Raw genomic sequence first — 12,907 nt, 5'->3', positions numbered from 1 at the left:
AGTGGTGATAGTGATGAGACGAGTAGTAGTAGCTGTTGCCGCTGGAGTCCAGCACGTCCATATCAGCCAGTCTGGAACGTCCACAGCAGCAGGATGCCTACGGCATCTCAGAGATAAACCACATACATCTACAATTTATTCACACTTTAGTTTAGTTGTTTTAAAAGCAGTTTTTTGAAACCATTGAGTCCACTTTATTCTTGCAGCCAAATCTTGTTTCTCTCAGACAGACTCTGATAATGGAGGTGATTATTTAACCAGCAGGGTGCAGAGTAAAAGATGTCACAGCGTCATTACAGACGTGCAGAGCTTTATTCAACAGGCCCTAACACACATTCAGATTCAGTCGTTATGTTTTTTGTGAAGCAGGGAATCAGATTGGTCTAATTGTATTACATTACTGGCAATCTCACATGCTGCAGTTCTTACATTATTGATGGTTTTGATGGTACTAAACGCTAAAAGGCACTAAAAATAAGTGCCTCTGGTGATAGCTGGATCTTTTTCTGTGCATCATCTCGACAGCAATTATGTTGTGTGCAATAAAATGATAAAGCATTAGTGCTATTTGATGGGAGTAACATTAGCTCTCTTTTATGCCCCTGCTGCTTTTTAAGTCTGCAACATGTTTTAAGCAGAAACAAGCGAGAATGTTTCTGCAAGACAGACAATGTAGACTCTGACGCCCATTTCTGTCACTGCTGTCTGGCAGGATACAATGGAGAGGGAGATTCTGTGATTCCTAGAAACCAGTCATGGTATAGTTACATATTGATGTACAAATTAGCCTTTTTAGGAATGCAACAATCAAAGTTACCAAATCATACTTTATTACCACAGCTTCTTTATCTGGCTGTTCATAGTCAGTGTTCACTTTGTAAAATGGTCACTTTCTTGCACATGCAAAGACATGACACAAAACATGCTGTTGTATTGATTTGATTGATCTCTATTTATGGTTGGGTTTAAGTATGGAAACTAAGTGTTGTGGTGTCCATTTGTTGTTCGGTTGTGGTTTGAGTCAGCAGTGTATGCAGGTAAACAGTCTGTATAGGGAGCAAAAGGAGGCAGGACACAACCAGCAGTAATCACATTCAGCTCCTAACGGTGGTGATGTGATGATGATTGTTGTGTGATGATTATTCATTTCTATCAACAGATATCTGCAACAAGTGCAGCTAACAGTCTGTTCTGGATCAGAGATTTCAACTTCAGCTACAAATTTGTGCAGCGAAGTGGGACAAAAGCTGATTTCCTGACTTCCTTGAATGCATCACAAATGATTGATTCAACCTCCATTCAACAAACAAACATTTTAAAAGTTGTCATCTCTCCTCTTGAGGGCAGTCCTGACGAAAGTCGCCTTATTTCCTTTAACAAATCTGAATCATTATTTTATTTCAGGAAACTAAAAACATGTTCATTGAAAATGCATGTGGGAGAAAGGCAAAAAGATATTGAGTATAATGAAGGAAATTGCTTCAGTAATGATTAACTTTAACGACAGGTTTTCCTTATATGATGATCTTACTGTTTTCTCTTCCACTAGGGGGCAGCAGAAAACTTGCCATGAGCCCAACATTGACATTTTATCACCTTATAACCTTGACATAGTGAACTTATCAGCAGATAGCTGCCAACTTTTTCAATCTACATTCATGTCATGACACACATTATCATTTATATGAAATAAAAACAAGCTCTGCCAATTTCACTATAATGAAGGCCAAATATCAGACTAACTAAACACCTCTGGGGAGCATGTAGTGTACAGCTCACAGAAGCATACATGTGGGTCAGTTTTATCAGTATGCAGGCAAACAGCCAAACAGTAGTTTATGCTGAGATCTACAGATAGTCTGTGAGAAAGGAACATCCATCCACCAACCAGTTGGAGATGTAGAGAGATGAGGCGGCCTCCACAATCCCCACCGGCCTGTCTGGATAACATTTTACTCTCCTAATGGTTTTGTAAGCTTTTAAATGATAATGAACTTTGTACAAGGTCTACGCAGATGTACCGCTCTTACAGTCCCTGACGGATAAATGCATCGCTTCTCTTTCATTATTGCACCGGGGTTCACATCAAGTCAAGGCCATCCTGCAGGCCGGAAAAGCTCTTGTGGGAAATCGGTTCTAATTTTTTGCAGCGTTATGAAATGTAAGAGGGTTAGCTGGTCTTCATTCGTATTTGATGTCTTTTATTTATTCCAGGAGTCTGAATGAACTAAGAGTGCTGCTCCTGGAATCACATCGTCACTCTCGGGACATGGACAAAGACCTGAACCGAGAAGTGCACAAAGCCGAGTGGAAGGTCAAAGAGCAGAAACTTCAGGAAGACATCAAGACGCTGCGCGAAAAGCTGCTTCTACTGGTGAGCCTGCTGTGCTTCCATCTCTTCTGAATGTTTATTCACTCTGTTCTCTTCTATACTACAGACATTCAGCTAATTCAAATGAAGTATACATCGTTATGCACAAGAGGTTTGTGCTATCCCCCTCTGAAACCTATGACTGTTATCAGAGGGAGACTCCAGTCAAGATATTTAACATTACTCAGGATACAAGAAGATTACCAATGCTTACTAGACACAGAGAGTAGTCAGCGTTTATCTGGTCACTAACACATGTTCAAAATAATATTACAAGATTTTGGGGTCAAATGCTTACGACTAAGCTAAGCTAAGCTTGTTGCCTTCTTACCCCAGAGCAGGCAAAGAGTTATAATGGTTTAATTATCTAGCTCTGAGCGAGAATACAAAGAAACGGGTATCTCAAATATTAAAACCTGGCCACCATCTTTAAAAAGAGGACTTACTCTCAGAGTCCAAATCAGGATGTCTTTATCTCTGTTGCACAGATTTAAATCTTCATGAGTTTATTACCTGATGTGTGTTTTTAATAGCTTGAATACATCATTATCCATGATATGTAGTCGGTACGCAGCGGTAAAATACCCGACACACTGCACATAAGTAGTATTCTGGTGTCCTTGAGGTCATTAGCACTGCTATGAAGGCAGCTGTTAGGTTATATATGTCAAATCTGTGCCAACTGAGCTGACCCCTGAGAGGAGAGCTGGTCATGTTTAAATATGAGAGTGTGTTCTTCTTATGAGGACAGTGTATGATCATCTGTTTTCCAGATGTTAATCACATGCACTGTAGCATGATGTAAATGATTTAACATACTGGCTATAATCTTCCTCTTATGTGTGTGTTTCAGGGTCGTGAACGGTGCTCACCGGACCACCGGCGGTACTCCATGCTGGACCCCTCAGCCCTGGACTCCGAGGTGAGCCGCCTCCGCCAGCGGCTGCTCAGCACCGAGGAAGCCCTGAGGAACGCCCTGGAACACAACCAGCAGGTCGACCAGCTGGTGCTGGCAATGCGCAAGCATCCAGAGAAAAGCCCGGTAAAACAGCAAATAAGTACTCACGCAGACTTTGAAATGCATGGAAACAGGGCGCTGGTTTGGTTCAGTTGGTAGAGCAGGCTCCCAATGTACAGAGGCTACAGTCCTCGTCACACTGGTCCCAAGATTGATTCCCGGTCCCAACATGATTTGGTGCATGTCTCAGCTCATCAATCTTATCACAGATACTTAAATTGTGAAACAGCAAACATGGTGAGGTCTTTCTGTCAGACTTTCGTTGAAAATAGGGCAGGGCGATACGGCCTTAAAATAAAATCTCATATTTGTTTCACACCAAACTCAATTTATGATATTAATTTATTTTCTTTCTCTTCTTACACATTTTTTAAAATCAGAACGAAAAAGACTCAAAACAAGTTTTTAGCCCCCGGGTAATTCAGCTCACCTTTATGGTCATTAAGTGAGCTGTTCAGAGGCAGACACTTCACAGAGCCCAGTTGCAATAAAATGCAGACTTATGTAAGGCTGCATATTTGTCTGAACCACATGTTTAATGTGGTGAGAAATAAACAACATCCCCTCCAGCTCTTAAGTCATCTTTTCACGTGTCCAGTTGTAAAGATGAAGCAAGGCAACTTCAACAAAATACTATACGGCTTGGTAGCACATATCAGGGGTGGATAGTTTCAAGCATGCGATAAACCCAGGCTTTTTTACTGTATAAATGAGCACCGTATTTTTAAAGATATGCAGAGCGACTGCATCTGTGATAGCTCTCCTCTTCCGTTTGCGATATCAAATTCAATGCAAAGGGGAAATGATTCTGCAAATGTCGGCTGATTTGTACCCAGTGTTTGTGGGCTGTACGGGTGCATCTTGTAGTGAGACACATTTCTCACATTTGGCTGCATGCCTTTGTTAGAGATGTTGAAATAATTGGTTGAGCTGCTGCCTGTAGCTGCACAAACTTTGTTTCACAAACTTTGCAGCGGATTTTGGATTGTTTGAGGTCTGATGCCACAAAACCGAACCAGTTCCAAACGACTGATGAGCCTGTGGCTCTGTGTCTTTTTCCTGAGCAAACTCTTCATTAATGCTGCAGCCATGTTGTTGTTTTGGGTGGGGGAGGGTGTGAACTTCATGAGCGGCAGAGAAAGTTAGAGAAAATCTAGATTTTAGTTTTGAACATTGTAATAAACTACTAACAACTATTAAACAATAAAATCATGTATCGCCCAGCACTCATTGAAAACACACCTGATTTCTCCAACTTCCCTCCTTAAGATATATCAATGCAGTCTGAAATACCTGTGTATAAAGGTATGTTTTACTATAAAAAAGATGGCAGAGAAGAGAAGTTATCTATAAAAGGATGATTGTATTATCAGTATTCAAAAACACAGGATGAGATGTAAACCATCCTTTAAGTGCTGGCACCTACCAAGAGAGTATGGTTGAACTGGCTTGGGACACATCATCAGTACTATGATGTGTCCCAAAAAGTTTAAGAAAACATGTCAAAGATCATGCATCAAAATATCAGTTGTCACTTTTCAGAGAAGCAGCTTGAACACCTTTTTTGAAGTAGAAACACGTCCTTCAAGGGTTTTGTTATGCAAAATATGCGTTTTTACTCCTAAGTGGGTTATAAAACGATAAATGCAACCACCCTTTCTTCACATACCTCCCACCATCATCTCTAGAACCTGAGGTGATTTCCTGTACAGACCAAGCAGCAACCTCCGGTCTCAAAATATGAAGCCCATGCAGAAGTGTTATAAACTGCAATTCATCGAGAATCCGCTTGAGGCTGGCTGCAGAAACACCAGAAACCACATAGACACCCATTCAAAGAAGACGATCTTTACAGCAGAAATAAACATGTTTACAGCCTGGTTCAAAAAACGGCTTGGGTCTACGTCGCTACTCTCTCTATCGGCTCACACTGTACGGGGAGTGAATTTTTTTATAACGCAATGGTTCAGAAGATATTAAGATTATGAGTTTTTGCCCAACGATTGGCATCAAAACAGCTCTCAGGAACAGATGGGTGAGGTCACGGATACTACGTCCATTATTTATACAGTCTTTGGTACAGACAAAAGAATTAAACAAAACTCACTGTAAAGAAATAAAAGCTGAACTCTTTATGTGAAATCTGGGAAAGGAAAGCAACATGTACATCTTCCAGATTGTCTAATCAGCCCTTAACTTCACTTACAGTCAATATAAAAACCAGCACAAATTATTTTATGACTTGCTTTTCTACTTTGTCATTATACTTCCTGTTTTTTGCTTCTTGTTGTGTTATTAGTTTTGTCTGAGTTTTATTTCTCTTAAGAGTGAAACCTACAGTACTTGTCTGAATGAGATTACCTGTCTTTGACAATGGATGTCTCTTTTTTTTCCAGGCCCATGGAGCAAATTCAGCCAATGGGATTCATCATCAGGAGGCAAACATCACCCAAGATGTTGGTACTTATTTCTTCTAAGTTAAACTCATCATGATTTTGGTCATATCATTGAAGCCTTCCAGTATTTAAAGTTACTTCTTTTGCTTTTCAGGAACAACACTGATATGAGCAGAAGAGATCAGACTGAGCTGGGACACACAGAGACTCATACGACATTTCTTTTCAATTCTGTGATGGACACCTGAAGAAAATTTCCGTTTACACTTAAAACCAAAACAGCGAATCTCTATCCTGAGTGAATTTACGTGTTGTTGCAGATCGCTTCTATTAGCCAATCAAGAAGACCGCTTAAAGTACTACAAAACATAAACAAGAACCGGGACATGGACTTGAAGAGGTACTATCAGTACAGCTCCTGAGAACAAACAACATGGCAACTTTTGATGCTTTACATTAGTTAGAAAGTCTGAATCTACAAGTTGCCGGGAACTCTGTGACACATCTGAGTTTGTGATCCGAGGGCGAAAACAGCTGATGGGTGATCATCGAAGAACTGAGGGACGGGGTCTTTTCTTGTCTTTGTCTTTATTTATTACTGTTACTTTGCTCCTCAGCGTTGTAATAACCCTTTATTATGGGTGAGCTGTTTTGGCCAGTAAAACTCTGTCGCTCTTTTTTAAGGGAGTTTGATTCACTTATCACTTTAATAAATGACCTGATGAAAGAATCAGTAGATTACTCATGATATTAAAACTTCTGTGAGGAACTTTTAGTCGTTTATCAACTGACTGAAATTCATACTGATGCTTCTGTTTGACCTGCATGAGCAAATAAGACCATTAGCCACAAGACTGAGTATTTCTCTTCAGTTATATCTAATGCCTGAAATTGCTGGTACCTGAAAAAGTGTTTTTTTTTTTCTTTTACATTTCTGCAAACATTCATTTGAATGCTACATTTGACGTACATTTAAAGACGAGAAGATGAGATTTAGTTTAGTTAAGAAACACAAATAACACATCACCAGGAGACGAGAGGCACTGCTTTATCCACAGGGGGCGCCAAAATCAAGACAAACAGAAAGTCTCACACGGGAGCTTTGAGGTGATTGTATGTGATATCAGTTATTGGGGTTACAATATGCTACCACTCCTTTCAGAGAACAAAACTATCAAAAGGTTTTCATTTGAGTATATATTGATTTGATTTGTTAACATTTTTACAGTTCAAAAGCATCCATCAGACCAGTTTTTAAGTATAATTCACATCTACAATCTATTCTAAATATGAGTCTTTCCACCAAGATGAAGAGAATGATCCCCCCTCTCTCACATGTTGTTAAATGAATGTTTTGATTCTTAAGAAGATAAATAAATAAGTGCTTAAAAAAAATGATCTCTCGTAATAAAGTCCGAAACAGAAAGAGACCCTGTTCTCGTCAGATTAAAATCAGGAGCAACTCTTTAATTCACCTTTAATATCCTGAATAAATATTTCCTCCTTCCGATCACAGTTGTAGATTGTTGTAAGCAGAACAGTGGGTCTAATAGTAGTGAGTAAAAAGAGGAGGGTGGAGGGTTTCTATTCTGCATTTTGAGTCATTTGACATTTTAACCTCAGGGTGTATTTTTAAATAACTCTGTACATACACCAGGTGTAATTCTGAATGCAGGACTTTAATTTGTATTACTGTATAAGTGATACTTCCACCACAGTCATGTTCATTTAAAACACACTGATAAAAAGGACATTACATTTGAATGCCATGTAAATGTAACCTATTTTATTTACCCTTTGTTACTTCAACTTTTTTTGTGCTATTTATTATATTTTATACTAATGAATCCACTGTAGAGGATAATACTCTCAGTCCGTCCTCTCTCCAGGTTATGGTTAAACCTCTTGTGGGGAGCTTTCTATTTGTCTCATTTTGGCGCCCCCTGTGGACAAAGTGATACCTGTATCTTTGCTGGTTTCTTTTTTTTCTTCACTGTGCTGTTGATCGTTTCGTCTAATGCCTACCCTTCTTGGCACTCAAAGCCATTACATGCATTGAAAACTACCAAGTGGAATTGGTTCATGTTTTCTCTTGATGGTCTAGTTTGCTTTTGTAGGTCATAATGATGCATCACTGTTAGCCTCACAGGAGCATTGAGTTGATATTAGACCAAACTCCTTTTGAAAAATGGTCAATTTTTAGCCATTGCACATTGCTGGACTCCCTGCTGGGACTCAAGATGAATATGAATGAAGCTGGAAGGAAGGGATCTGCTGAATCCAGCTCAGAGTCCTGTGACTGTATGTTTATAGAATGAATATAGTGAATTATCCCAGACTTTTGTGTTCTCCTATCTGTCTGACCCTCTATGAATACACCTCTTACTCGATCAGTTGTTTCATTTACGCTGGACCATAAAACATAAACACAGACTCCACTGACACTAGTATTATTAATTACATATGGTACATGATAGCAGCCCTATTTGAGCCCATTAAAATGCTGTATTTAAATGTCCTTGGATTACATTCCTCACCTTTTGTTAAGCTACTGAAGGGCTGTCACAGGAGCTAAAACCCAAACAATGGATGTAAGATGTTTCAGTAAACATCTGGATTTCACTTCAAAACGATGAATTTATACTATAAGTCTTCCAGGTATTGTTTCATCCATGTGTTGACTAAACTAAGAGAACCTGTTTGCAGCTTCTTTTGCTTCACTGAAGACATTACACAGAGGTGAGCAGCGTTAAAGGCTTGGGTTTCCTGAGCTGAACATGCAGGGCAGGCGCTGGTTAGCTAAAGCTGGTAAGATAAAGCTGAAATTTTTCATTGGATATTGTACATGGCCTTTTCAGCTGGAGGGTTCATACCCTTTGGATTATTGCTGCAATGGTTTCGGAGATTGAGTCATTAAATATTAACAATGTTGGCAAGGGCTGGTGGTGTTTTATTTCACTGTCTTTCATTCTGTGTCACCTCTGTTTGTTTTTGAGGGGGGAAAAAAAGCACAGAAGATAGGTTTTTAAAGAGTGGTGTTGAATTTCACGCCACTAAAGGGAAGGTGGTTTTGTGGGTAACTCTGAAAGCAACCATAAGTATTTATTCATTACTCAGCCACACACACACACACACACAAGTTGAAATAAACTCTAGCTGTTGACCTGAAAAAGGAGGCTGAAAATCTTTTATGTGGAAAAAGGAGGCCAAGTTTCTGAAGATGAAACATCCACACATTGCATGTTTATTTACAATCTGTGGATATCTAACCACCAGACATATCACTTTTCTTGTTGGCATTGGCAAATGTCAGGTCTTATCCACACGCCCCAGTTTCTTTGCTAGAGGGCACACTGGTTATGAGGCTGACATTTGAATAAACAAGTGATTAATTATTTGCAGAGTAAAAGTAAAAAGTAATGTAATTCAGAGGCACATTGCTTCTATTAATCCTAGTTAAGCTTTATAATTTATGGTGTTTTTTTTTGTTAAATTTGGGGTCAAATTAGTTGTTAGAGTAGGTACAGAGATATAAAGGAGGAGGCGTTTATATTGGATTTCTTAAACATTTATTATAACTTCACAACATGGATTTGAACTTTACCCTTCATTTACTTATTATAGGTAATCACAAGATGTCATAGCAGTAACAGCAGGAAATCTCCATGCATCTGCTTTAAACACACGCAAAAATTAATATGCAACAACTATCACATCAAGGCTCCCTCCTGCAGTCTGAGGGATTTGTAAAAACCAAACTCTAAAGTGTGAAGTTGCAGCCAAGTGGCAGACAGTGATTTCTGCAGTCACAGTCTTATTATCACAAGAATAAATTGCCCTCGGAATATTTTTTCCCCCTTCATGTAAATTCTGCTCCCTGGAGGGTTTTTCCAGAGGTTCCTCCGTTAATCCTGTATGTAAATTGCAGCCAATAGATGCTGTTGTTGAGTTGGGCTGGGATTAGCAGGAGGCGAATGAGTTTCAATTTTACTGGATTACAGAACAAAGAAAGGGGAAAGGGACACCCTGCTCTGTTAAGGGAAAAAGAGAACAAAACTTGGAATAAATACACAAATAATAGACTATAAAAGGTGGCATCGAGGTCGACATTGTGATGATCCGGATTACGATGTTTTAGCAGACGCTGGAGCTTCATTGTGGATGGGAATTGTGAGCGATTCTGATGGATTAAAACGGGGGAATAAATAAACCTATTCCGGGATTGACAGCAGCAACAAGGCTATTTAATCGCTAATTAAGGTGAGATTTCTCTGTCTCTTTTTGTCTTTATGAACACTCATACAGTGTGTTTGCATTGCGTGTGTTGGTTTTTGTGCCTGTGCTGTTAGAAATTACAGATTATAACCTAATTTCTGTTCTGGGGGAGGAGATGAAAGGAAGAGTGCTAAGGCTAGTTAGCAAGCAGGCTAACGCTGTGGAGCTAACGACTTCAGACAGCTAGTTAGCCATGTAGCTTGTTATCTCCACGTTAAACCACCCCTCAGCTAATTATCTAGTGTTTGTTAGGTTAACCATGTGAAGAAAGGCTGAAAGGTTAGGGTTAGTTAGCAGGTTAACGAGCCGAGAGAGACGCCTCCCTGTAACCTTGTGAGTGGACAGCTAGCCTGTGTTTATTATTAGGATACAGCGTCTGTCTGCTGCCTTTATAACACTTATATTCCCCTCTGTCTGAGAGAAACACAGATAACTAACACAGCAAGTGTAAACAACAATGTTTACAACACATTTCAACTCGCAGAAAGCGTTAACTAACAGCCTTTCTGAGTTAATTCAAGCCTGCTCTCACTATAATAGGATGCTGTACACAAACAATAAGCAGGTAATTGCTTTTCAAGGACGTGTCTACTGCTATGGCCCGAGGTGCCCCCCCCCCCCCCCCCCTAAATAAGAACCTCATCCCTAAAATCCCAGACTACATTTGGTTTTTAGCCTCGGTAAAGACTGGACTTAGTTATACTTATGTATTACTGTACAAAACATGGACAAAGTCTCAGTGATAACACCCATTTCTGCAGAGACGCTATGCAGGACTTGAAATGATCTCACAACTTTAAATGAATAGATAGGTGCACCCAACAGTTAAGCTGTTAAAGCTGCTGTTGGTAGGAATGGTGTAAAACACGTTTCTTTTTTTCTGCTGGGTTTGGAGAAAAGGTCATAACACCAATCAGTACTCATATGTAAATGAAGTAATTTGAGATTATGGTGAATCCTCTGTGTTTTTCAATGCCTTTGTATCAAGCAATGTTATTATTCCCCTTGTTCCCGTTATCACGGACCAATCAGAGCTACCCCCCAACCCTCTCTCCTGATTGGTCGAGTGGCGGCCCCACTACGTCGCCCTGGTTGGGTGAGAAGTCACTACTTCCTCATAATAATAATATGCGCACTACGATCTTTTGTGGGCGAGGTTACGACGGCAGAGAGGGGAGGAGTAGTGTTGACATTCGAAAACTCTCTCAGCACAACAACTACAACTACAATATACATGATGGTGTTGGTGGTGTTACGGCCAAATTCCACCTGATCCGTGTCCGGTCTGTCGCCGATCTGTCACGGCACAGGATCTGATAGGTTTCTGTTTTAGTCTGTGTTAACTCCCACTGGATCCTCTCCGTTGCGTTCTGGCTGCGTCTCTGATCCGGCAGAGACGGGGGCCTCATGTACCAAAGGTGCGTACGCACAAAAACGTGGCGTACGCTCTTTTTCACTGCAAAGTTCAGATGTATCAAGAGTGAAATGTGCGGTGCCAACTTCATGGCTGGCGTACGCACGTTTCTAGAACTGTAGACCCTTGTGCACAGACTCATACATTGGGATATTTTTGTGCATACAATGTTTTCTGGATTTCAGCGTATGCCATGTTTCAGTAGGAAATCCACACAAGTCTTTGTACATGAGGTCCCAGAAAAGCTAAACTTCTATTTTTCCCAGAGCACGACGCATCAATCTCAACAGAGCAGATGAAGCGGGAAAGCAAGTCAGGCACCAAAACAAAATAAAAACATCCGGTTCATTTTCAGAATAAAACACTCTGTTATGGTTAGATCATTTTTAACTAATTACAACAACAAAATGTCATTTTAAGCAGAGCCAGGCCTGGAGTCAACAGGTCAGAGGTTTTCAGAGGACCAGAAAGACAACATGGATGAGGAGAGGAGGATGAGGAGAATCCTTGGTTCAGTAATTACCGCAGGGAAACCACAGTCACATGACTCCAGCTGTCCGGCGGTCCTGCTCCGTGCTGCGTTCTGAAAATGCAGCCAGCGTGCATTGACTGACGAGAGTCCCGTGTTAGAGTTTCACATTGGAGTAAAATAGTTGAACCTGATTCAGCCTCCGTCTTTGCCACACACTTGTCTCTTCATTTCTTATGTGTAGAAATCTCTCTGTGTTCGGTCAAGCTCTGGTGGCGAAAGCAGTGATACCTGCAACCTCTGTACTTTATGATCAACGTAGTGCATTGTGACATTTTCATAGCGGAGACATTCAAAGTCTTTAAGCCACTCTCTCCATAAACTGTTCAGCTGTAGACATGTTTATTTCTGCTACAAAAAATGCCCTTTTAACAACAAGCCCAATGGTAAAGTAGCTAAAGGAGCAACTTGTGACTGACAGCCTGTTGATCGTGTATTTCAGTCTTGTTACACGTAATTAAGAAGCTGTAAACAAAATAATGGTGTCGTTTATATCTTTTATTGAAAAACAAACAGAAGCGTGAAGTTATGGTGCAGTTTATTCTGGCTCTCAGCTGTCTGGCTGAAGTTGATAGGAAGTTATTTTTATAAAGTGGCTGGTATAAACTCTGCTGGATTACATTTGCAGGACTAAAGAGGAATCAGACAGGTTTGTACACACACTCATTTCCTTTTGCCAGAGCAGACCTCGACTGTATTTATAACACCAAGGTCTCATATCCTGTGGTTTCAAACCTTTTCCTCCTGGGCTCGGCTTTTTCATACTCATTTCTCTCACTGCTCTCATGTGATGTCAACTCGTTTTCAAGCCCAAGAAGCTTTCAACACAACTTGCAGCCATGCATGAAATCAAACAGTAACACGCCAAAACAATTAAGGATACGTAAGTGTAGAGTTACTGTTA

General features: G+C 40.2%; 2 protein-coding genes across 5 annotated transcripts in view; both read left to right on the top strand.

Annotated features, from left to right (window-relative positions):
- clip2 (CAP-GLY domain containing linker protein 2) overlaps window positions 1–8,717 on the top strand; it is a 58,505-nt gene extending 49,788 nt beyond the window's left edge. For 2 of the 4 annotated variants that reach the window (XM_034684396.1, XM_034684394.1), the window contains 4 exons: window positions 2,215–2,374; window positions 3,225–3,413; window positions 5,786–5,845; window positions 5,940–8,717. In XM_034684396.1, coding sequence (XP_034540287.1) covers window positions 2,215–2,374; window positions 3,225–3,413; window positions 5,786–5,845; window positions 5,940–5,951 — 421 coding nt within the window. In that variant the 3' untranslated portion in view covers window positions 5,952–8,717. Of the gene's footprint in view, window positions 1–2,214; window positions 2,375–3,224; window positions 3,414–5,785; window positions 5,850–5,939 lie in introns of all 4 variants that reach the window. The other 2 variants (XM_034684395.1, XM_034684393.1) reach the window with 1 other exon arrangement.
- Window positions 8,718–9,585: 868 nt separating this feature from the next.
- Window positions 9,586–12,907, top strand: part of gtf2ird1 (GTF2I repeat domain containing 1) — a 62,445-nt gene continuing 59,123 nt past the window's right edge. The window contains exon 1 of the mRNA XM_034684319.1: window positions 9,586–10,045. The gene's annotated coding sequence lies outside the window, so the exon portion shown is untranslated. The remainder of the gene's footprint in view (window positions 10,046–12,907) is intronic.

This window comes from Notolabrus celidotus, chromosome 5 (assembly GCF_009762535.1).
Source record: "Notolabrus celidotus isolate fNotCel1 chromosome 5, fNotCel1.pri, whole genome shotgun sequence".
Classification (NCBI taxonomy): Eukaryota; Metazoa; Chordata; class Actinopteri; order Labriformes; family Labridae; genus Notolabrus; species Notolabrus celidotus.
This window is presented reverse-complemented; position numbering and strand designations above follow the sequence as displayed.